At 40.4% G+C, this 22,962-nt stretch overlaps 1 protein-coding gene across 11 annotated transcripts in view; it reads left to right on the top strand.

The window, feature by feature from the left end:
- The window catches only part of LOC144493700 (pumilio homolog 2-like), a 136,103-nt gene that overhangs the window by 15,242 nt on the left and 97,899 nt on the right, over positions 1-22,962 (top strand). For 10 of the 11 annotated variants that reach the window (XR_013497774.1, XM_078213064.1, XM_078213063.1 and 7 more), the window contains exon 2: positions 12,188-12,256. Coding sequence is in view for 10 of the 11 variants with exons in the window: in XM_078213064.1 (XP_078069190.1) it covers positions 12,188-12,256 (69 nt within the window). In the remaining variant the exon portion in view is untranslated. Of the gene's footprint in view, positions 1-12,187; positions 12,257-19,522; positions 19,608-22,962 lie in introns of those variants that run through there. The other variant, XM_078213065.1, reaches the window with a different exon arrangement.

The raw sequence follows: 22,962 nt of genomic DNA, 5'->3' as shown, positions 1-22,962 counted from the left end.
ACAGTCAGTCACATGTAGACCAGGCAAGGGTGGCAGATAGCTTTTCCTAAAAGACATTAGTAAACCAAATGAGTTTTTACAACAATTGATAATTTCACATGTTGAGGAACTAGATGTACTTCTGTGTAAAATTTCCATGGCATCTACAAGACCAATGTTCTGTCTCTTGTTTCAGAGAGAGACTAATTGCAAGTGCTAATCTAATGCAAACTACCAAGTTCCTGATGCATTTTTAAAGTAGTAGATGCTACAAGCATGTCTGTATTATGGATCAGTTTGCAGCCTTGATTGAAGATTATTTTGAGCTAAATTACTATGCAGAGTCCAAAATAGGTATGAGTTTTCAGCTCTTTTCCCTTTATTTTTGCCTGCAATGAGTTTGTCTTTATTTACTTTTTTAATGGTTTGCCAGAAAAGCAATCATTTACACTTTCTACCAGTGTGTGAAAATTTGCATTTGTTTGGAGTGCCTCAGCTCATTTATTTTGTAAGCTAAGAGCATTCAACTGGCAGGAATAAATGAATATTACTGATTGCAGCAGCTTTTGTTATTTAATCTAGAGATATCGTACATTTTGAATCAGTCATAACATGATTTCTGCTTTCTGGTAATTTTTTAAACATTTTAAAAATGCATCACTTTGAATAATAATTGAAGTGTAGTTATAGCCAATCCAGTAATGGCTTGGTGTTTACTGTTGATGTGAGACCACTTACGGTGTCTCATCTTCAGTCTGGTTATGGTATAGCTAACTGCATGTGGTACAAGAAGAGTTGCAAACTTGAATGTGTTCAAGAAGATAAATTAGCACAAGAAAGAAAGGAATAGAAGTTAATGTTCATAAGAATAGATGACAGAAGACTTGTGGAGCACAAAGCATCAATAGTTGGGTTCAATGGCTAGTTTGTGCTGGATATTCTATAGGAAACGCCCTCAATTTCTATACACAAAAAAAAGTGTAGCAGACCATGGTGCCTCTATGCTGTCTGTTTGCAAACCTATTTGAGCAGTAAACATATTTGATTTATCCAATGTGCGATTGGCTCATTTGATAACTTAAGAGCCTATGATCAAAGGATTATTTATTTAAAATCAATTTCTTTTGTGGCCATGGGCTGAAGTAAATTTTATAATCACTCATTCCAAATCAAATATAAAAATACAAAAAAAGTTTGTCTGTAGACTGACTTAATAGAAGATGGACGTTAATCACATACTTTGATACTCTGACCAATATTTCTCTCCCAACCAAACAATTGGTTGTCTCATTGCCATTTGAAGAATGGCAATAAAATAACAGAAATATAAATTATTTTGCCCTTGTATTTGTTGGCTCCGTTAATGACCTCTTCAATTACTTTGCTGATACTTTGCATCAGAGTAGACTGATCGGGCGGAAATTGGCCAGGGTGGATTTGTCCTGCTTTTTGTGTACAGGACAAACTTGGGAAATCTTCCACATTATTGGTTTAATGTCAGTGTTGTATTGTACTGTAATAGCTTGGCTAGGGCGCAGCAAATTCTGTAGCACAAGCCTTCGGTATTATTGCTGGAATATTGTCAAAATCCATGGCATTTGTAGTATCCATGTCTTCAACCATTTCTTAATATCACTGAAGACTGGCAAGTGTGATGCTGGGAACCTCCAGAGGAGGCCGAAATAGATCATCCACTCAGCACTCCTGGCTGAAGATTGTAGCATTTGCTTCAGCCTTATCTTTTGCACTCCTCCGTAATTGAGGATAGAGATATTTGTGGGGCCTCGTCCTCCAGTGAGTTGTTTTAATTGTCCATCACCATTTGTGACTGGCTGTGGCACAACGGCAGTGGCACCACTGCTGTTCTTAAACCTGATCTATTGTTTGTGGAACCGCCTTGATTTATTATTGTCACATGTATTAACATACAGTGAAAAGCATTGTTTCTTGCGCGCTATACAGACAAAGCATACCGTTCATGGAGAAGGAAATGAGAGAGTGCAGAATGTAGCGTTACAGTCATAGCTAGGGTGTAGAGAAAGATCAACTTAATGCAAGGTAAGTCCATTCAAAAGTCTGACAACAGCAGGAAAGAAGCTGTTCTTGAGTCGATTGGTATGTGATCTCAGACTTTTGTATCTTTTTCCTGATGGAAGAAGGTGGAAGAGAGAATATCCGGGGTGCGAGGGGGCCTTAATTATGCTGGCTGCTTTGCTGAGGCAGCGGAAAGTGTAAACAAAGTCAATGGATGGGAGGCTGGTTTGCGTGATGGATTGGGCTACATTAATGACCTTTTATAGTTCCTTGCACAGAGCAGGAGCCATACCAAGTTGTGATAAAACCAGAAACAATGCTTTCTGTGGTGCATCTGAAAGATGGTGAGAGTCGTAGCTGACATGCCAAATTTCCTTGGCTCTGTCTATTACTTGCTGCTTATGCTGTTTGGCATGCAAGTAGTCCTGTGTTGTGGCTTCACCAGGTTGACACCTCATTTTTAGATGCGCCTGGTGCTACTCTTGGCATGCTCCCCCGTACTCATTATTGAACCTGGGCTGGACCTCTGGCTTGGTAGCATTGGTAGAGTGGGGGATATGTTGGGCCATGAGGTTACACATTGTAGTTGAGTACAATTCTATTGCTGATGGCCCACAGCGTTCATGGATGCCCTGTATTGAGTTGCTAACTCTGTTCAAAGTCTATCACATTTATCACAGTAGTAGTGCCACAGAACACGATGGAGAGTTTCTTCAGTATGAAGACAGGACGTCATCGACACAAGGTGGTCACTCCTGCCGACACTGTCATGAATAGATGCATCTCCAGCAGGCAGGTTGGTGAGGATGAGGTCAAGTATGTTTTTCCTGCTGGTTGGTTCACTCTGAACCTGGTGCAGCCTTTTAGGACTCAGCCAACTTGGTTTGTAGCAGTGCTAGGGTCAAGAGTTGATGTTGAGGACTTCCAGGACAACTCTGTTCTGACTGTATACTGCTATGCTGCCACCTCTGCTGAATCTTCCTGACGTTGGAATAGGACATATTGAGGAATGGTGATTGTGGTGTCTGGGGCACTAAAGTATGATTCTGAGAGTATGATTCTGTCAAGCTGTTGCTTGACTCGTCTCGGAGACAGCTCTCCAAGTTTTGGCACAAGCCCCAGATGTTCTTGAGGAGGACTTTGCAGAGTTGGCAGGGCTGGATTCGCATTGTCGTTTCCAGTGCCTAGGTCAATGTCAGGTGGTCCGTCTGGTTTCATTCCCTTTTACTGACTTTGTAGCAGTTTATATTGTTGGCAAAATGGCGAGTATGAGTCTTAAAGTTACAGCAGCTCAAGTAATTCATGCCCATGAAGTCCTTGGAATATTGCTGCGATAGGATAAGTCATTCTGTAAATGGACAATTTATTTTATCTATGTAGTGGTACGATAATGAACAAAATTAAAAAGCCATGTTTTATAGCTTGAATGTTAACTTTCATAAACTACATTTGACAAGTGAACTAGTGATTAAAACAAATCAGTTGAGCTTGTTGCTTATTTAAAACAGAATTTGGGTTCAGCAAAATTTTTATTGAAAAAGAACCCAATATAGCTAAGCTTCTACAAGCACCTCTAAAACAATTTGTCCAATAAAAATTGCCAACAGCCACGACAATATTTGATGCGTGAACATTTGTGTCACGTGAGAATACTTCATGCACATGGATTTAAACATCTACCACCATTCAGCAGTCAAGGAAGTAAAGCAACCCATGCTGATCAAAAGTCAATTGCACATTTTCCTTTTTGTCATGCCAATAGCAAGATCTAGTTAAGTGGTAGTGATCATAACATGACTGAATTTTATATTCAGTTTGAGGGTGAGAAGAGAGAGTCTAAGACAAGTGTTTAAAACTTAAATAAGGCAATTGCAGGGGTATGAAGACAGCTGGTTAAAGTGAACTGGGAAATTAGGTATAAGGTAGGACTGAAGAGATGCAGAGGCACATATTTAAGGAGATATTTTATAAAATTCAGCAAAGATTCTTTGCAATGAGGAGAATCTAAGAGAAGGATGCACCATGCATGGCTAATTAAAAGTTGATATCAGATTGAAAGTAAAAGCATACAATTCTGTGAAATTATTGGTAGGTTGGACAAAAACTGAAAACCAGCAAAGAATGGCTTGAAAAATGAGGGGAAAATTCAGATGACAGAAAGCCAGCAAGAAATGTAACAGCAGATAGCAAGAGTTTCTTCTAATGCTTAAAAAGGAATAGAATAACTAAAGGAATTGTTGGTCTTCTGGAGAGAGTGGGGAATTAATAATGGGTAATAAGGAAATGGTGGAAGCATTGAACAAGTATTTTGTATTTGTCTACACTGTGGAGGACACAAGTAACATACCAGAAATTCTTGTAAATCAGGAGATGGAAAGAAGGGAGAAACTTAAAACAATTGCAATCACCAGGGAAAGGGTATTGAGGAAGGTATTAGATGTAAAGGCTGAAAAATCTCCGGGGTTTGATAGTCTGCATCCTAGCGCCATAAAAATGGTAGCTGAGATTGTAAGTGTATTGGTTGTCATTTTCCAAGTTTTCTTAAATTCTGGAATGGTCTCACCAGATTGCAAATGATAAAGGAAGGAAACAGAAAACCGATTACAAGCCAGATAGCTGATCATCCGTCATGGCGAAAATGCTAGAATCTGTTATTGAGGACGTTACATACAGCAGGGCACTTCGAAACTCTAATATACTTAGGAAGAGTCAACATGGTTTTGTGAAAAGGGAATCACATTTGACTGATTTGAGGAAGTAGCAAACAACATGGAGAAGGAGAAATCTATGATTGTGGTGTAATTGGTTTTCTGAAAGGCATTTAATGAGGTGCCACATTAAAGATTACTACACATAAGAGCTAATGTTGCAGGGGCTAGAATATTAGCATGCATAGGGGATTGGTTAGTTAACATGAAGCAGGGGGATGCAATAAATGGATTGTTTTCGGGTTGGCAAGCTGTAACTAGTCAAGTGCCACAGGGCCAGTGCTGGGGTCTGAATTATTTACAATCTGTATCAATGACTTGGATGAAGGAACTGAGTGTATGGTTGCTATATTTAGCAATGAGACAAAACTAGGCAAGTTATAGGAGTAGGTTGTAAAGAGAACATGAGTCTCCAAAGAGATATAAACAGTGGGCTAAAATTTAGCAGTTAAAGAATGCAGGTACAGCAAGTGGTTAGGAAAGCAGATGGAATGTTGACGTTTATTCTAAGAGTGTAAAAGCTTGCTTCTTGTAAGACCACATCGAGCACTGTTGATAATTTTGGTCTTCGAACTGGAGAAAGGATATAATTAGAAGCAGTTCAAAGAAGATTCATGAAGGATTGGGCCTGTTGAATCCATGGGTAATCTTATTGAAATATATACGATCCCAAGGGACTTGACAGGAGAATTCTGAGAGGATGTTTCTCCCTGTGGGAGAACTAGGGGGCACAGTTAAAAAATATGGAATCTCCCATTTAAGACTATTTGTTTTCTTGAGAGGGTAATTAGGCTATGGAATTCTCTTGGGGAGCTGTGGAGGCATGGTTGTTGAATATTTTAAAGTTCAAGTTAGATTCTTGATTAATGCGAGTCAAAGGTTATAGCGGATAGACAGGAAAATAGAGTTGAGGCCATGATAAAATCAGCCAGGCTCAAGGGGCTGAATGACCTACAGCTTCTAATTTGTATGCTGAAGAAAAACAGAAAACGTTAAAAGTGCACAGATACATGCTGTGTGCCTCTCCTGTTAGAACTGCATTGTCTAATAAAAATTGGCCAGAAGAAACTTATAGTTAACTGTTGTGATTATATGCACGACTGTATCTGTTGCTCATTTTTATATCCTGATCTAAAATATAGGTGTATTCGAGTCAACTTGCGTTAGACAACACCAGTCTTACCATCTTCTTTGATTGTAGGTAAGCATGGCTTTCAACCTGCCTCGATAAGACTTTGGATTACTTTTGTATGTTGAGTATCAACTGGTGGCTAGAAACCAAGCTGTGAACGTAACTGTTATTTGTCATATTATTTGTCACATTACTGTGGAATTTGTTCCACAGTATAGATGGGATGGGTACTATGATATAGGAGCAAAATACAGCAGGTGCTGAAAATCTGAAATAAAAGCAGAAAATGATGGAAATGCTTAGACCAGGTAGCATCTGTGGAGAGAGAAACAGTTAACCTTTGAGATGAATAACCTTTCATCAGAACTGATCAGCAGAAGAAAGGACACTGTGAAGTTGGTAGCTCCAGAGACTCCCTCTTGAAGAAAAGTATTTGTATTGGGGGTAAGACATCTAAAGAGATATACAACGTGACAATTAGCCTGCAACATAAACAACAGTTTCCATAGCAACAGTATTGCAGAACTGCCTCAGATTCTATAATAAAATGGTGCTTCTAAAATGTTCACTCAGTAGCTGGGATTACAGATGTTGTGATTAACACTTCATAATTTAAAAGCTTTGACTGTTACACCAAATAGTAAATGATGTCATTCAATATATAGAATTGGCAATACTGAAGTGTTAACTTCTGTTCTTCGTGTAATTCCTGATCACGTTCTTTATTCCTTTTCAAATTAGACATGGTGTTTGACATTTAAATGAAAAACATTCTATTAGTTTCATAGTACTGAATAGCAAAGGTTTTGTACTGGGGAAGCAAACCTCTGGGGTGCCAATGAGCTTGTTCACTAGATGTTGTGATGATTACAAAAGGAAAAGATAGAAGAATTTTAGTTGCAGTGTTCTTGGTTGCATGTTCCGAGAAGAATTTTAGAAATAGTTCCAACCTCTTACAACAGCAAAGTTTGTTCCTTTTCTTTTCAGAGCTTCTTAATATCCTATCTTCCAATGAAGAGAACAGGGGGACATGCCTTGAGCAGCACCAGGTATACATAAAAATATGTTAACTTGGTGAAGCTACACACAGGACTACTTGGATGCCAAGTAATAGAGCTAAGCAATTCCAGAACCAACAGGTCATATCTAGGCTCCGCAGTCCTGCCACACCCAGTTGTGAAAAGGTGGTAGACAGTTAAACAACTATTTGGAAGGTGGAAGCTCCACTAATATCCCCACCCTCAATTATGGGTGGGCCAAGTACATTAGCGTAAAATAAAAAAGTTGTAGCTTTTGCAACAATCTTAGCCAGAAGTGCAGAGTGGATGATCCATCTCAGCCTTCTCTGGAAATCCCCAGCATCACAGATGCCAATCTTCAGCCAATTCAATTCACTTCACGTGATATGCTGAAGGCACTGGAAACTGCAAAGGCAATCAACCGTCTTAATATTGTGGCAACAGTACTGAAGAATTGTGGTCCAGAATTTGCCGTGCCCCTAGCCATGCTGTTCTAGTACAGCTTTAACACTGGCATGTACCCAGTAATGTGGAAAATTGCCCGGATATGTCCTCTATGCAAAAAGCAGGACAAATCCAACCTGGCCAATTACTGCCCCATCAGCTACTCTCGATCATCAGTAAAGTGATGGAAGGGATAATCAACAGTTCTATGAAGCAGCACTTGCTGAGTAATAACCTGCTCACTTACGCTCAGTTTAGGTTCTGCCAGGTCACTCAGCTCCTGAACTCATTACAGCCTTAGTTCAAACATGGACAAAGAGCTGGACTCCAGAGGTGAGGTGAGAGTGACTGTACTTTTCAAGGCAGCATTTGACGGAATATGTCATCAAGAGGCCCTAGCAAAACTGGAGTCAATGGGAATTAGGGGGGGGGGGTGCTCTGCTGGTAGGAGTCATACTGGCATAAGAAAGATGATTGTGGTGGTTGTTGGAGGTCAATCATCTCCGCTCCAGGACATCACTGCAGGAGTTCCTCAGTGTAGTGTTCTAGACCCAACCATCTTCAGCTGCTTCATCTATGACCTTATAACAGCATGGGAAGATTCGCTGATAATTTCTAATGTTCAGCACAGTTTGTGACCCCTCAGATACTAAAGCAGTTCGTGTCCAAATGTAGCAAGACCTGGACAATATCCAGGCTTGGGCTGACCAGTGGCAAGTAGCATTTGTGCCCCACAAATGCTAAGCAATGACCATCTCCAATAAGGGAGGATCTAACCATTGCTCCTTTATAGTCAATGACATAATTGAATTGCTGAATCCCCTACTACCAACATCCTGGGGATTATCATTGACTAGAAACTGAACTGGACCAGCTTTCAAAATACTGTGGTTACGAGAGCAGATCAGACGCTAGGAACCCTGTGGCGGCCAACTCACCTTTTGACTTCCCAAAGCCTGCCCTTCATCTGTAAGGTACGCATGTGATGGAATACTCTCCTCTTGCCTGGATGAGTGCAGCTCCAACCGCACTCAAGAAACTCGCGCCATCTCGGACAAAGCAGTCCACTTGATTGACATCCCATCTACAAACATTCACTCCACCCACCATTGACAGACCGTGGCAGCAATGAGTACCATCTACAAGATGCACTGCAGGAACTCACCAATACTTCTTATGCAGAATCCTCCAAATCCACAACCGCTTCCACTTAGCAGGACAAGGACATCGGACATAAGAACACCATTGTTATGTATTTGCATTTATGTCTATTAGCTCATGCAGAGCTACACTGTATTAATGTTTGCATCGGAAGGGATGTAATAGACCTAGTACGGGAAACTGAGAGAGAAGAAGCATGGAAGAGATTGTGCGCCATTAATAAAGCTCAGTTCATCCATTCATTTTTAACCAAAGTCTGTCCTGCATATCACGTCTCCAATACACAACAACCATTACCTGGAAGTTCCCTTCCAAATAACTCACTATCCTAACTCAGAAATACATCACCTTCCTTCATCATTGCTTGGTCAAAATACTGGAAGTGCCTCCTTAATAGCGCTCTGGGTGTACTTATTTGACATGGACTGCAGCAGTTCAAGAAGGCAGCTCACCACCACCACCACCTCGGACAATTAGGGATGAGCAATAGATGCTATTATAGCCAGCGATGTCCATATCCAATGAATGAATTTAAAAATATTGGGGGTTGGTAAAGAAGTGAGGGGTGTGAGTGAGCAAGCAGATGTTCGTTCTTTAAAATGGCTTGAGTTGAATTTTCAAATCTGGCTAAGGGCTATTACTGTTATTTCAGTTATCTTCCTCCAAAATCCTTGGTCTCCAAGTGTGCAAGGACAGGAATATGGAACTAATCACATGCTTCTGGCTTGTAAAACATTCAAATTCCAGTCATCTTGTCAGACGTTACACTTTCAACATTATTGAGATTTTAGATATCATTGAAGCAGTGAGATATATAAATAAGCAAGATGGAACTTATGCCCACATTTTAGGTGTCGGCCTGTGAAATCAGAAACTGATAATGCAACTGTGCATTTCTTTTGATAAACTTTTACAGACCTTAAAACAATGTGATTGTCTTTTATAACCGAATGCCCATGTTTATATTGATAGAGTTGGGAACAAATTGTCGTCTTGGAGTAGGACTTTTTTTCCATGTGACCCTAGTTTTTTTTAACATTAGTAAACATTTTTTGTATATTCTCAAATGGTTTGGACAAATATTTCATGTTTTTTGAAAATGAAGCTGGAACTTTGACAACCATTTCTCAGTTGAAAGGAAACACGATTGAGTTCTTCTCAGAATAGTGTTCACTGGTTCAATCATTTTCCCATGGGAACAAAATAAGAAAGGAAAGTAGCATTTAGTTTTCTTTAATTGATTGAAGAGCCACCAAGAGGAAATTGTTTTGTTTTGTCACCCTCACTTTCACGCAGTGGGAATTGAATTGGCAAATTTGTGAAAGTTTACTCTTGAAGGTGTCAAAAAACTTGAATTATTTTACTAATTTTTGCTGATCCCGTTGATCCACCAGTTCATTATAACATGCTTCACATTTGGAGTTTCACTTCTTGTAATGGTGTCATTTTTAATTTTGTGTTGAGGCTCAAATATGAGGGAAGGTTGTGCTATATTGATCATGTAATGCTCATTGAAAAATATACAAAAGAAATATCATGGTGAGCTTTGATTATTTTTGTTCAGATAACTTCTGTGCAGATTAAGCAGGGCTTTTAAATGCTTGGATCCTCCCAAGATCAGGAAAGCCAGCAAGAAAATATTGGACCAGATCTCTGTCAGGATTGGAAACCGTATTCCTGACCCTGATCAGATTAAGAAAATGCACACTTACCCTCCTCCGATTTCTCTGGGAGATCCTCCGATGGAGGCTCCTCCACATCCAACTCAGTGCAGCAAACTTGTGAGGGAGCAGCACAGAGAATCTATGCAAATGCCTCACCCCTTTTCATGGCGCCATCTGCAATGTTCCAGTAAATAAAGAGCTTAAATGTCCCAGAGGGGTGGTGCTGGTTGTCAATTTAGACTAGGTTATTTTCCTATTTCCTGGGTAACTATTCAGGTAAATAAGCTGGAACTGTCTGAAGTCAATAAATCTAAGTCAAAGTTGGAGACTTTTTCAGAGGTCTTGGGGAACAGGAGGCAAGCCTACTATAAATCAGTATGTTGGGACTTTCGAGGGGTCTCATGGTGCATCTTGGGCCATATGTTTGATCTCCGACTATCTGGAGACTGGAAGATTTTGCTTTTTAACTGATATTTTATTTGCATGTTATTTTGCTTCAGACATACAGCTAAAACTTTTATATAAAATTTAGATTTGTAGTTTGATGGACTGGATTAGCAAACTAGTCTGTATTACCTTTTCAAGTATTTATCCAATTGCATTTTGAAATTATCTGTTGAACCTGCTTCCACTACTCTTTCAGGCAGCGTATTCTGTATCATCACAATTATTAAAAAGAAAATTCTCATCTCCTGTCTGGTTATTTTGCCAATTATCTTAAATTCATTCCCTCTGGTTCCTGACCCTCCTGCCTGAGGAAGCAGTGCATAGGGTAAAGCTGTCAAAATCCCTCAAACTTTTTGAATACCTTTATTAATTTTCCCCTCAAATTTTTGTGCTCTAAAGAGAACAACCTCTGCTTCTCTAATCTCTCCACATAACTCAAACTCCCTCCCTGATACCATTCTAGTGTATCTCCTCTGCACCCGCATTGTTTCTAAACAGTCTTAGCAGCTTGTCCTAGCACAGATTTGCGTGCATGAAACCCAGGTGTCTCAATTTCTACACTGCTTTAAAATTTTTAGTTGCTGTTGTCTCTTGAAAATGCATCACTTCACATTTCTCTGCATTAAATTTAATCGGTCATGTTTCTGCCATTTCAGCAGCCTTTCTAGCTCCATCTGAAGTCTGCTACTATCCTCTTCCCTGTTTACTACATTTTCAAGTTATTTTGTCACCAGCAAACTTTGAAATAATGCCTCTGCATGCTCAGGTCATTAATGTAAATCAAAGTGGTTTTAATGCTAAGCCCTAGAACACCACTCTATAATTGAAAAGCAGCTGTTCACTACTTCACCAATTTCAAATCCATGCTGCCACTGATCCTTTAATCAGATGAGTTTCAAGTTTGTTAACGAGTATTAATTTTGGTACTGTGTCAAACACCTTTTGACAGCATAAACTGCACTGCTCTCATCAACTCTCTCTGTTACTTCAAAGATCATAATCAAATTTGTCAGACTGTATATTTGGCTTCAACAAACGAGCATGGGTTGTGATTTATTAACCCACGCCTTTTCAAGTTTTCTTCTGCAGTTACTGTCTCTAAAGTTTCCTCATCACTGGTCATGCTAACTATCCTGCAGTTGCCAGGCTCATTATTCTTTCTTATTTTGAATGGGAGTGTAACTTTTCAGCCCTCCAGTCCTCTGACATTACTCCCATTCCTAAGGAGTATTAAAAGATTGTAATGAGAACCTCCACTATTTCTACCCTTCAGTAATTCTAGGAGGCATCCCATCTGGTGATAGTTTTCCACCACTTTCTCTATTAGTTCCTCCTTCAACTCTGTTTTGCAAAAAAAATGTGCAATGTACTCCTTTAATTGCTCTGCTACTACAGGATCTTCTTTATAGTCCCTAATTGGCTCAACCCTTCCTTTGACCATCTTTTTACTATTCATATCGCATGTGTTTCATGATATGTTATCCAAATGTGAACAAAACCGTTAAGTCTCTTGAGTTGTATTTAAGTAAAAGCTTCACATAATGCGCTCCATTATCATGTAGCACAGTTTCTTTAATAACAGAAGTATGTTTTTTGCAGGTTCGATCTGTGGATGAGATGAATCATGACTTTCAAGCTCTTGCACTGGAGGGACGGGGAATGGGAGAAGTAAGTTGGCTAAAATGTGTTTTTTTTTTGTGAACACCAGACTCAACTCCGAAAAAGGCTGGTGTTTTATTTTCACCATCCTAGTTACCTACATGTACCAGTGAGACAGAAAAAGGAACGTAGTGTCAGAGTCCCAACTAAAATTCTGTATGTGTTCCATGGTATAAATGTTGAAGTTACTTTTAAAAATGGCTTAGGAGCTTTATTTAGGTAAGTATATTGAAGTGGAAATTTATAGTACATATTTTAAAGTGACAATTGATCCAAAAATATCTATCTACAATTGATGGAGTAAAAAGATTAATAGTCATTTGGTGGTATGGAACTTCAATATTTCTGATAAGAGACTTTGTCGAAGCTTTTCGTTTTGAACTCGAGACAATTTGCAAGAGTACCAATGTCAGGGAATGGGTGGTGTTCGCCACTGCCGTAAAACCAAAGAACATTCTGCTTAGAATATGAACGAATAATGTGATGTATGAATTTCAGTGTCAGTGTGATGCTTGGTATGTAGGTGGTGCATCCCAAAGCCAGGCAGATGATACCAAACTGCATGTCCCTTCTGCTGTTCACATTGGGCAAGGTACAGACTGTATCCAACCAGGTCGTGCTTGTAAAAAAACAATGTCCAACATTAGATTTGATTCCACAATTGAACAATATTTGACAAATGGTAGTCAGTGTGTTGAATATTATTGCTGATAAGCAATTTAAGATTGTCAGTCGGGCTCGCAGTGTGGCTATATATATATTAGTAATCCGGGCCCTGTTCTTTGCAGACAGAAGGAACATGTACACACATTGCACCTGTTTCAGCTAAGCAAAATAAGTGACAGTCATTGACTGGTTCATTCCTCAGGACAATGCCTATTCCAGTCAGAGTCAGGCGGCCTCTTTCAAATTTCAAACAATGCTTGGCAGTTAACTCGGTCACCATAAACTGGTGCATTTCCCATGATATTATTACGAATCAGAGTCCACTTGTCAACCAATCAGCACTCTCTTATACAGTATAAGTTTGTTGTCTCCCCTGACATTGGTATTCTTGTGAATTGTCTTGATGAGTGCAAGGCCAGAAGCTACAACAAAAATTGTATTTTTTCAGCAAAAATATGATTAAACAGGAAACTTGAAGAATTTAACAACTTGCATTTATGTGAATGCTTTCAATAGAAAAAGGTACAAGGCATTTCAAATGTAATCATCCAAAATTTGGCTGAAGTGGTGGACTTTAAGGAGGCTTTTGAAGAAGTAGAGAAAAATGGAAAACTTTAGGGAGGAAGTTCGAGTTCTTTTTCATCCTTGGATAAAGAAGGGGACCAAACTAGGGAACAACCAGGCTGGGTGAGAGAATAAGAATATTATTGGAGACAAGAGCACTCGAGGTGATGGTGAGGGAGTGGTTGAGCTAGTCACCAACTGCATAAGTATCATGGCAAATTGCGAGCCAATGGCAAGACAGTTGGGATTTTAAAGTGCAGTTATACGATACTTGGAGAGTTGTTTTTTCCAGGGACAGATGTAAAAAGAACAAAGGTTGAAGGTTGGTAGGGTAGGAAATTATTGGTGGTGAATGATATATGGATGTAGTTTGAGATCTGCTTGTCAGTAATTAAGGAATGGAAATAGACAGGTCACGGGAGTGATTGGGCATATTGGCAGGTGAGTTTAGATGGAAGGGAGGATGAGAGAGAGGGCGAGGTGAGAATAATTGAAAATCAGACAAAATTAGGACATGTTTAATTTGAAGACTGTGTAGTGCCAAGATGAAAATTAGTATGATATGGCGAATGTACATGAGAAGTGTACAGGAGCAAGGATAATTAAGCCAGTCTTGAAATAGACCAATCTTGGCAGTATTGAAGGTTATATAGTAATTTTATAGGAAAATATTTGGTTTATACTTTTTTTCGTGGCACATCCAATTTTTTCCTACTCCAAGCATCAAAGAACACAATGTAAGATTTCAAATGTTAGCAACTGATCGTTTATCCGAAAGCAAGCTAAGGAAAGAAATAACTAATATATTCAATGATCATGAATGAATGTGATACTTTTACCTTGCTACGTCACTTTTAAATTATTTTTTGCCCAACAAATTAATTAAAAAGTATATTTTCTCTATGTCTCCTACTTTAATATATTCCTACTATAGTACCTAATTGTGTTTTTTTTGTTTGGGAGAAGATGGCCTGAGGGAAGGGAACTACAAAGCTGCCAATCAGAAAATTCTGCAGAAGTTTACGTTCTCAGTTTTGTTGTAGTTGATACAATTTTTTTAAAGTTCGTTTTTAAATTCACTTTGGAAAAAGTCATCAATTTGTAGAACCTCAGTTATTGACATCTTGTAACTGAAGGGCATTCATAATGTTGAAGCTTATGAAAGTTGAAATAGTTACGATAATTTTGCAGTCCATTAGTAATTGAACTGAAGTGTACACTTTTTTGCTCAAAATTCATCCATTAGTTGTATCAGAGAAAGCAGATAAAATGGCTTTTTGTGACCGTCTGAAATAGCATTTGGGCTAGGCTTCCTCTCCTATCCCATTAGATGGTTATTGTGTTTTCTAGAAATTGAAGGCAGTTGCTGTGACGTTGCACTGTAAAAGTTCTATAACGTTTGAATCTTTTCTACCTAATATTAAATCAGTTGTCACCAATTGCAGATAATCAGGTCATTTATAACATTGCTGTTTGTGAGAGCCTGAGTGTTGCATTTTCTACATTGCAACAGTGCTTACACTTCAGAAATATATCATTGGTTGTAAAGCATTTTGAAGTAGTCAAGGGTGTATAAATACTAGTCTGTCTTTACTTTTCTGGAGGAATCAGTAAGGTCTTGGTATTTGATATTTACTTAGATGTATTCCATAGTTCTTGTTTTTTGATTCAAATTAGTATGGGAATGGCCCAGGAGTACCATCCCTTGTAGATATTTCTGCCATGGGCAACTATGTAGGTCAGGGTTTCCCAAACGTTTCAAGTTGCGGAATCCCTAGTGATCTCCCTCGATAATCGGAAAGCCCCAGACTTTCTCATAATGTCAACACCCTTTTTTTCCCCATGAAATAGTGCGAACACAGAAATCAAATGTAACTAAGTCTCTTCTAGCTATATCTACGCATATATTAGGAAGAGGCACACGGTCAGAAATACGTTCGCTAGCTACACGGCCCCTTAACATTTATCCCTGGACAAGGTTTTCTCCCATACCCCCTTAACATTAATCCCTGGAAGTAATTTAGAAGTGGATAATCTCGTAATAAATAAAAAGTTCTCTTTTTAACAAACTTAGGTCTTAGCTTTTGTCATTTTTAATGGGGGGAATGATGTAAGAAAGCTGATTCTCATATTGGAACACCTCTCTCTCTCTCTCGTGCATGCACACACACACACATCACTTCCTCACACAACACACTTGTGTCTGACATTCACATGCAACTCTCTCACTCACCCCTTTCTTATACAGGCACTCGCTCTGTTACCTTGCACATGCACTGCCCCCCGCTCTTGCCCCTTGCACATTCCCCCCACCACTGTCTCACCCAAGCTTCCCGTCACCTCTTTTTTCCATCAACTCCATTCTCAGGATCAATCCTTGCTGCTGGCCGCATGCTTTTCTGCCCAGCAACAGCAAGATGGAATAAATCAAAGAAAAGCCTTTTAGATCACTAGGTGCTGATAGGTTGACTAGTCAGCCTATCCGCATCCAATGTTCTTCGATGCCTTGCTCTAATTGGCTTATTTCATTGCTGTAATTATTTTTGAAATAGGTCAGTTGCTTCTTTTGAATCAGTGTTTGCTGGTCATGTGGCAGCCGCCAGTTCTGCAGACTGCCTGGAGACCTGTCGCAGACCCCCGGTGGTCTGCGTACCCCAGTTTGGGAGCCCCTAATCTAAATCAATAGTTATTAAGGTGTCACAGGGCCTGTGATGTGGACCACAAAATACAAGTTTGTTTTTTTAAATTCTTTCAGCATGTGTTGTCCAACCCTAATTGTCCTTAAGAGGGTGATGATGAGTTGCTGCCCTGACTACTGCAGGCTGTGTGATGTAGATCCACCCACTGCTGGGAGGGATTTCCAGGATTTTGACCCAGTGATGTTGAAGGAATGCCCCTATATTGCTATGTTAGGATGGTGTGTGGCTTTGAGGTGGTGGTGCTTGCATGGATCTGCTGTCCTTATACTTCAAGGTTGTAGTGATTGTGTGTTTAGGAGACACTGCTGAAGAAGCCTTGGTGAGTTGCTGGAGTGCATCTTGCAGATCATACACATTGCTGCCATTGTGCGTTGATGGTGGAGGAAATAAATGTTTAAGGTAGGAGATGGGATGTAAGTGAAGTCGGATGCTTTGTCCTCTATGGTGTGGTGTTGTGCTTATTGTGTCGTTGGAGCTGCACATATCCAGAGAGGCTTTGGGGAGTCGTACTTGCCAAAGAATTCCCAATCTCTGACCTGCTCTTGCCACCACAGTATTTCTATGGTTGATCCAGATCTGTTTCTGTCAACCCCCAGAATATTGGTGGTAGGAGTTTCACCATTGGTAATGCCAAGGGCACAGGTGGTAAGATACTCTCTTTTGGAGATGGTCATTGCCTGGCACTTATCTGCCAAGCCTAAATGGCATCCAGGTCTTGCTGCACATGGACTGCGGAGTTGTGAATGGTGCTGACCATTGTGTGGTCATTGCATTGCAAGTCACTGAAGGTGGTATTCAATAGGAAAAGTCTATCTTTCAGACTAAAACCAGTAATAAGGTCCTTAGCTCCACAAACAATCCAATTATCCTCGACTCGTCTACACAGCTGTGAAACATTTGCTGCCATTCCCAACAACACATAACCATGAGATTGAATTTTCAACACCTGTGGGTCTGAAAACAGGAAGAGGAACCATCTGAACATGGAGCCTGGCATCAGACTGAAGCTCTCCAACTTGGAACCAGATGTTGCTTCACTGGTGTCTCATCAAAAGCAGCGTCATTCTTCCCTTCTGCTAAGTTCTTTATATGGTGGCACACAAAAGCAGTTAGTGTAGGATAGGTAAATAGTCTGCACATTTTGTGCTGCCTAAGTGGTCCATCGCTGGAAATACTTGAGAACCACTGATCTAGATCAGATGATTTATTTTGCCATAGCGCCTCATTTTGGGCAGTACCATTCAGTTTTTTGGTTATTTACATGCATACCATAAAAGGATGATTTGTTGCACTCCATTGATTGTTTATTCTAGTTTTGTATTGCACTGTAGTCTGTGAATCCTTATAGTGCAGAAGGAGACCATTCAACCCATTGAGTCTGTACCAACTCTCCGAAAGAGCTTCTTGCCAAGGCCCATCCCCAAGTCCTACCCCAGCAACCCCATGCATTTACCATGGCCAATCCACCCAACCTACATATCGCTGGATACTAAGGAGCAATTTAGTATGGCCAATCCACCTAACCTATAGATCTTTGGATTATGGAAGGAAACCGGAGCACCCCGAGGAAATTTACACAGACATGGAGAGAATGTGCAAACTCCACACAGGAGTGTCACTCAAGGCCGGAATTGAACCCAGGTCCCTGGCACTGTGAGCAGCCGTGCTAACCACTGTGCCTGAGTTCAAGTTTAGCAAAGTATATGTGGTTTATGTGTAGGCTCCACAGTCTTTTAGGGACTTCAAATTCTCTTCCAGTATTGGTTGCAAGTTTGTGCAATCTTCAGGCTAATTGGAGTCATTAGTGCTCTGTCACTTACCAAGAATTAATTTTGGATCATTCCATTGCTCCAGTTGGCTTCACTTTTAACATACTTACTTCAAGCAGTCCATACAACTTTAGTGATGACCGAAATCAATGCTGATACCAAGACTGAACAAAGGAAAATGTATTAAATGTATTTCTGTTATGACAAAAATTGCTTGCATTGCTGCTTCATCTTTTATTGGGTTATTTCTGCATGGTGTTTGTCACCTGATTACTATTGTCCCTTAGCATGACAGCAAAAATAATTAGTGGTGACCTGTGTAGTCCAAGTTCCAGGGCTCAACTTGACTGCTGACTTTTGGCATAGCAATGTCGGCATTCTATGAAATGCTTAATTTTTTTAGTTCCATTTTTGCCACCTAAAGCCACTTTTCTGATTTACATTTCTATCTCTTCAGAAAAGGAGGTAGTGATTTTATCCAACAGAATTTCTTTGGTTTTAACTGCATATATTCTTTAGGATTCCTACTAGCTATCAGACTAATCACCTGAAGCATTGTTGACAGTAAATATTGGCCCAAGAGATCAGGCTTATTTTACACCACCCTGTCCTGCTACAAAGGGCTTTAAAGAGTCTCATTAGTAACGGAATAGATTTAACCCGACAATTTCCTTCCATTGAATGTGACTGAATTCACTCAGTATGCTAACAGAACATGAAGTTTTCATCAATTCAAGTAATTTGACATCTGAAAGAAAGAAAATGGTCCATGCCTAATTTAATTTCAGAAGGTAATGCTAGCAGATTGGATTAAGGGAGTGCAATTTCTTGTGTAAATCCTTGGCATTATATCCACTTGGAAAAGATGAACTTACTATCTACTCTGTGCCATGACAGTGTTCTAAACTTGGGGACAGGTTTTCCATGTTTTTTGTGCAGCTTGTATGTTTTCTTTATAAACCTAATTTTGACTGCTTGAAGTAAGTATGTTAAAAGTGAAGCCAATTGGAGCAATGGAATGATCCAAAATTAATTCTTGGTAAGTGACAGAGCACTAACGACTCCAATTAGCCTGAAGATTGCACAAACTTGCAACCAATACTGGAAGAGAATTTGAAGTCCCTAAAAGACTGTGGAGCCTACACATAAACCACATATACTTCATGACAGTAAGAAGTCTCACAACACCATGTTAAAGTCCAACAGGTTTATTTGGTAGCAAAAGCCACTAGCTTACGGAGTGCTGCTCCTTCATCAGGTGAGTGGGATTTCAGTTCACAAACAGGGCATTTCAAGACAAAACTCTCCACCTCTTTGATCTAATGACGCAGAGTAGTGAGTGTTATAGTACTGTGGTGGTCCAAGTTAGCCTTAAAGATATTAATTCTCAGAGTCTCTACCTTCACTTTAGTGCACTTCTTCAGGATGCATTTATTTGTACATGGCAGGTTGAAGGAATAAGAAGCTAGTGTTCGATTAACTACTAGAAGTTTGGCTTTCCTCATTCTTCGAAAAAATTGCAGCATCCATATAGAACTAGCAGTCTACCTACCCTTCATTTCTCTTTCTGTATGTAGGTATTGGTGCTGTATTTTTGGGATCTGAATGCTGCCTCCTTCAATTCAAGAACATTGGTGCATCCAGAACAAAGCCTTACATAAGGTAAAATGTTGAAAGGTTATTTGACCTTTGGACCATGCACGGCCATCTTGAAAGGACAGTATTTTGAATCTTTCCCATTCGAGAAAATCTTACTAATGAGGAAATGAAACTTCAATGAGGCACAACTTCATAATTTTTTTGTGGTTTGCTCTTCTATTCTGTAAGCTTATCTTGGGTTTTTTTAATGGTTGAGTGAATGCTTCTCTTGTAAATGCCATGGAAAAGACTCCTCATTTTGCACCATTACATTTTAATAGACACCATTGTCACCTGTGTTGCGCTGTAGTATATTCATTATGGTGATCTTTAATTCTGAAATTTAATTACTTGCTGTTGTCAAAGTGCAAAATCTCTGCCCCCCCCTCCCCCCCGCCCACCCCCAACTAGCCCAAATGGTTGTTTCCCCCTGTGAGTGTTGTGCAGAGATTTTGAGAATGACTTCACTGAACCCAATCTTGTGTTAACTTGGTATGTTGTACAGATGAAGTTCCAGTAGAAATAGAAACTTGAGCAATTTCTCTGCCAGCACTACTACCCCCTCCTCCCCCGCCACCATATTTCAGTAACCTAGTCTGAGACAAAATGTACTTCTACCATGACTCTGCTGGGATTAGGATACTCCACAAGTAACAAGTCAAATCTTCCTAGTTTGATCAACTCGTATATTCTTCGGCTAGGCTCTAGGGCAATTCAATATTCATGTTGGGCATGCTTGGAACACTGAATGTGGTTAATGGTCACCAAAAGTAATTAGTTTTCCTCTACCATACAAAGTACTATGTTGCAATGATCAAGCGAGATAGCCAGGAGAGAACTGTCGGGCTCTATATTGAAGTTTTGAGCTATCAGTTCTTTACAAATCTTTTTTTCTGGGAGATGAGCCAGAGTCACCTGAAATAAACTGCAATATCTTTAATATTTCAGGCTCTACGTTTATGTATACTTTATCACTTTTAATAAATGCTGTAATTTTGGATTCATTGTTAGATTCTGAGATTTGTAAACCTACTTTGCCTAAACAGTCAGGACACTTTTAGTATAAAGATCCTTTGCAGCTTTAAATTTAACATGAATGTCCACCTGCTTTTTTTGCCTTATTATAATTTGGCCATGCTTTTTTGGTGTGGTGTTGGTTTCCTTTGATGCTAATATCCTTAGCCATGTATACATGAAAAGTTGGATGGCTGAGTAGCTTGATGCAGGTTGAGTAGAAGAGTCTGGAGTTTGGCTCAATTCTGAGCCTTGTCACTTAGGCAGAAGACTCTTGGTTCAAGCCCCACTTCAAGACTTCAGTGCATCTTTTAGGCTGCACTTCAGTGGAGTGTTACATTGTTGGTAGCTTTGAACTGTTAAAAGGAGCCAAATCTGCCTGTCCAGATGGATGTACACTGGCTCCTGTAATATAATGGAAGGATAATTCACTAGCTCCGGGAACCTAACTTAAGGGCATCTCCACTGGCCCCTGTAGCATAACTGAGGGGATCTCCCCTGGTCACTGACCTGCTCTCCACTGACTCACTGTAATTTATTTGAGGGAATGTATACTGGCTCCTGTAACTGAGGGGATCTCCACTGGCCACCTGAAATGTAACTGAAGATATTTATAGTGGCATCGCCACTGATGCCCTGTAAAATGCAGCCAAGGGCATCACCACTGGTGCCCTGTAAAATGCAGCCAAGGGCATCACCACTGGTGCCCTGTAAAATGCAGCCAAGGGCATCGCCACTGGTGTCCTGTAAAATGCTGCAGAGGGCATCGCCACTGGTCCCTGTAATGCAACTGAGCTAAACATGAAGGAACTGTGAACTTCGATATCTGTAGTGACTGGAGACAGGGAGAAGCCAGGTAAAAATCTTCCCTATCTGTTTTCACAGTAGGAGAAAGAAAATGCATGGTAGAAAATGGTCGAAAAGCCGAGGGGAAAAAAGGGAGGGAATGACACAAATCACCGAAGCAAAAGTATTGGAAGACTAAAGGCTAATGAGTTGCCTGGACCTGATGGCCTGTATCCTAGGATCTTAAAAGAACTGGCTATAGTAATAGTGATTGTATTGGTTTTAACTTTCCAAATTTGCCTAGATTCTGGATTTGGAAAACCGCAAATGTAACACACCTATTCAAGAAAGGAAGGAAACAGAATGTAGGAAATTATAGGTTGGATAGCCAAACATCTGTCATTGGGAAGATAAAACAGAAAATAGGAGCCAGGTGTAGGCCATTTGGTTTTACAATCCTGCTCCGCCGTTCTTTGTGATCGTGGCAGGTCATCCAACTCAGTGATCTCATCCCACATCCTTTGATCCCTTTAGCCCCAAGAGCTATGACTAACGCCTTGAAAACACAATGGGGGCGATTCTCCCAGCCAGTGTAGCGGGCCGGGAGACTCAAGCAGAGGCCATTTCACAGGCTCCCCGTTGGGCATTATGACCTCCGCAAATCTCCGGCAGCCAGATTTCCGGCACCGTCAGCTCCGCGCCAGTAATCGGTGTGAAGCTGTATAAATTATTTAAATGATTGTTCAGCCAGAGTGAGACAGAGAGGAGAGATTTATTACAGGAGTGCTGGGTTAAGAGATCTACTTTTAAAATACTTTTAATTTAAAAATAATACTTTTAATTTAGTTTAAATTACTTTTTCGCGGGTGTTTTTTAAAAAAAAACTTTGAACTCTAACCCGGAAGTAGGCCGCTGGGTGTTATGGGAAGGGTCTAAATTTTCTTCAGCGCGCGGGAGGTATATAAGTAGGCCGCACTATTCAGCAGGCAGCTTCGTTAGCGGGCAGCGGAGTGAGCAGGGAGCGGAGTGAGCAGGGAGCAGAGTGAGAGCTAAAGGGCTTTGGCTCATCGGGCTTAGGCGGCAACGGGCGAGGCAAGGTAGGATTACTTCTTATTTTGTAATAACTTAAACTAGGTAATTGTGATGGAGGGTCATGTGATGTGTTGTTTCTGCATGATGTGGGAGCTGGTGGACCCCACTGTGGTTCCCAGTGAGCATGTTTGCAGTAAGTGTTGGTTGCTTGAGGAACTCCGGCTCAGGGTTGATGAGCTGGAGTCTGAGCTTCAGACACTGCGACATATCAGGGAGGGGGAGAGTTACCTGGACACTGTGTTTCAGAAGACAGTAACACCCCTTAGACTAACTAATTCAGCCGGGGGTCAGGGACAAAAGGGTGTGGCTGTGAGTGAGGCAGGAATTGAGATCCAGAAGGTAGAGTTGCAAGAGCCTCAGTCCCCGAATCTGTGCAACAGGTTTGAAATTCTTGTTCCCAGTGTGGACGGGAATGGCGACTGCAAGGAGGACGAGCAAACTGCCCACGGCACCGTGGTACAGGGAGCTGTTCAGGTGGAGGAAGACA

This window comes from Mustelus asterias, chromosome 5, assembly GCF_964213995.1.
Source record: "Mustelus asterias chromosome 5, sMusAst1.hap1.1, whole genome shotgun sequence".
In the NCBI taxonomy this organism is placed as follows: Eukaryota; Metazoa; Chordata; class Chondrichthyes; order Carcharhiniformes; family Triakidae; genus Mustelus; species Mustelus asterias.
Note: the sequence above shows the minus strand (reverse complement) of the source record. Positions and strands in the feature narration are given on the sequence as shown.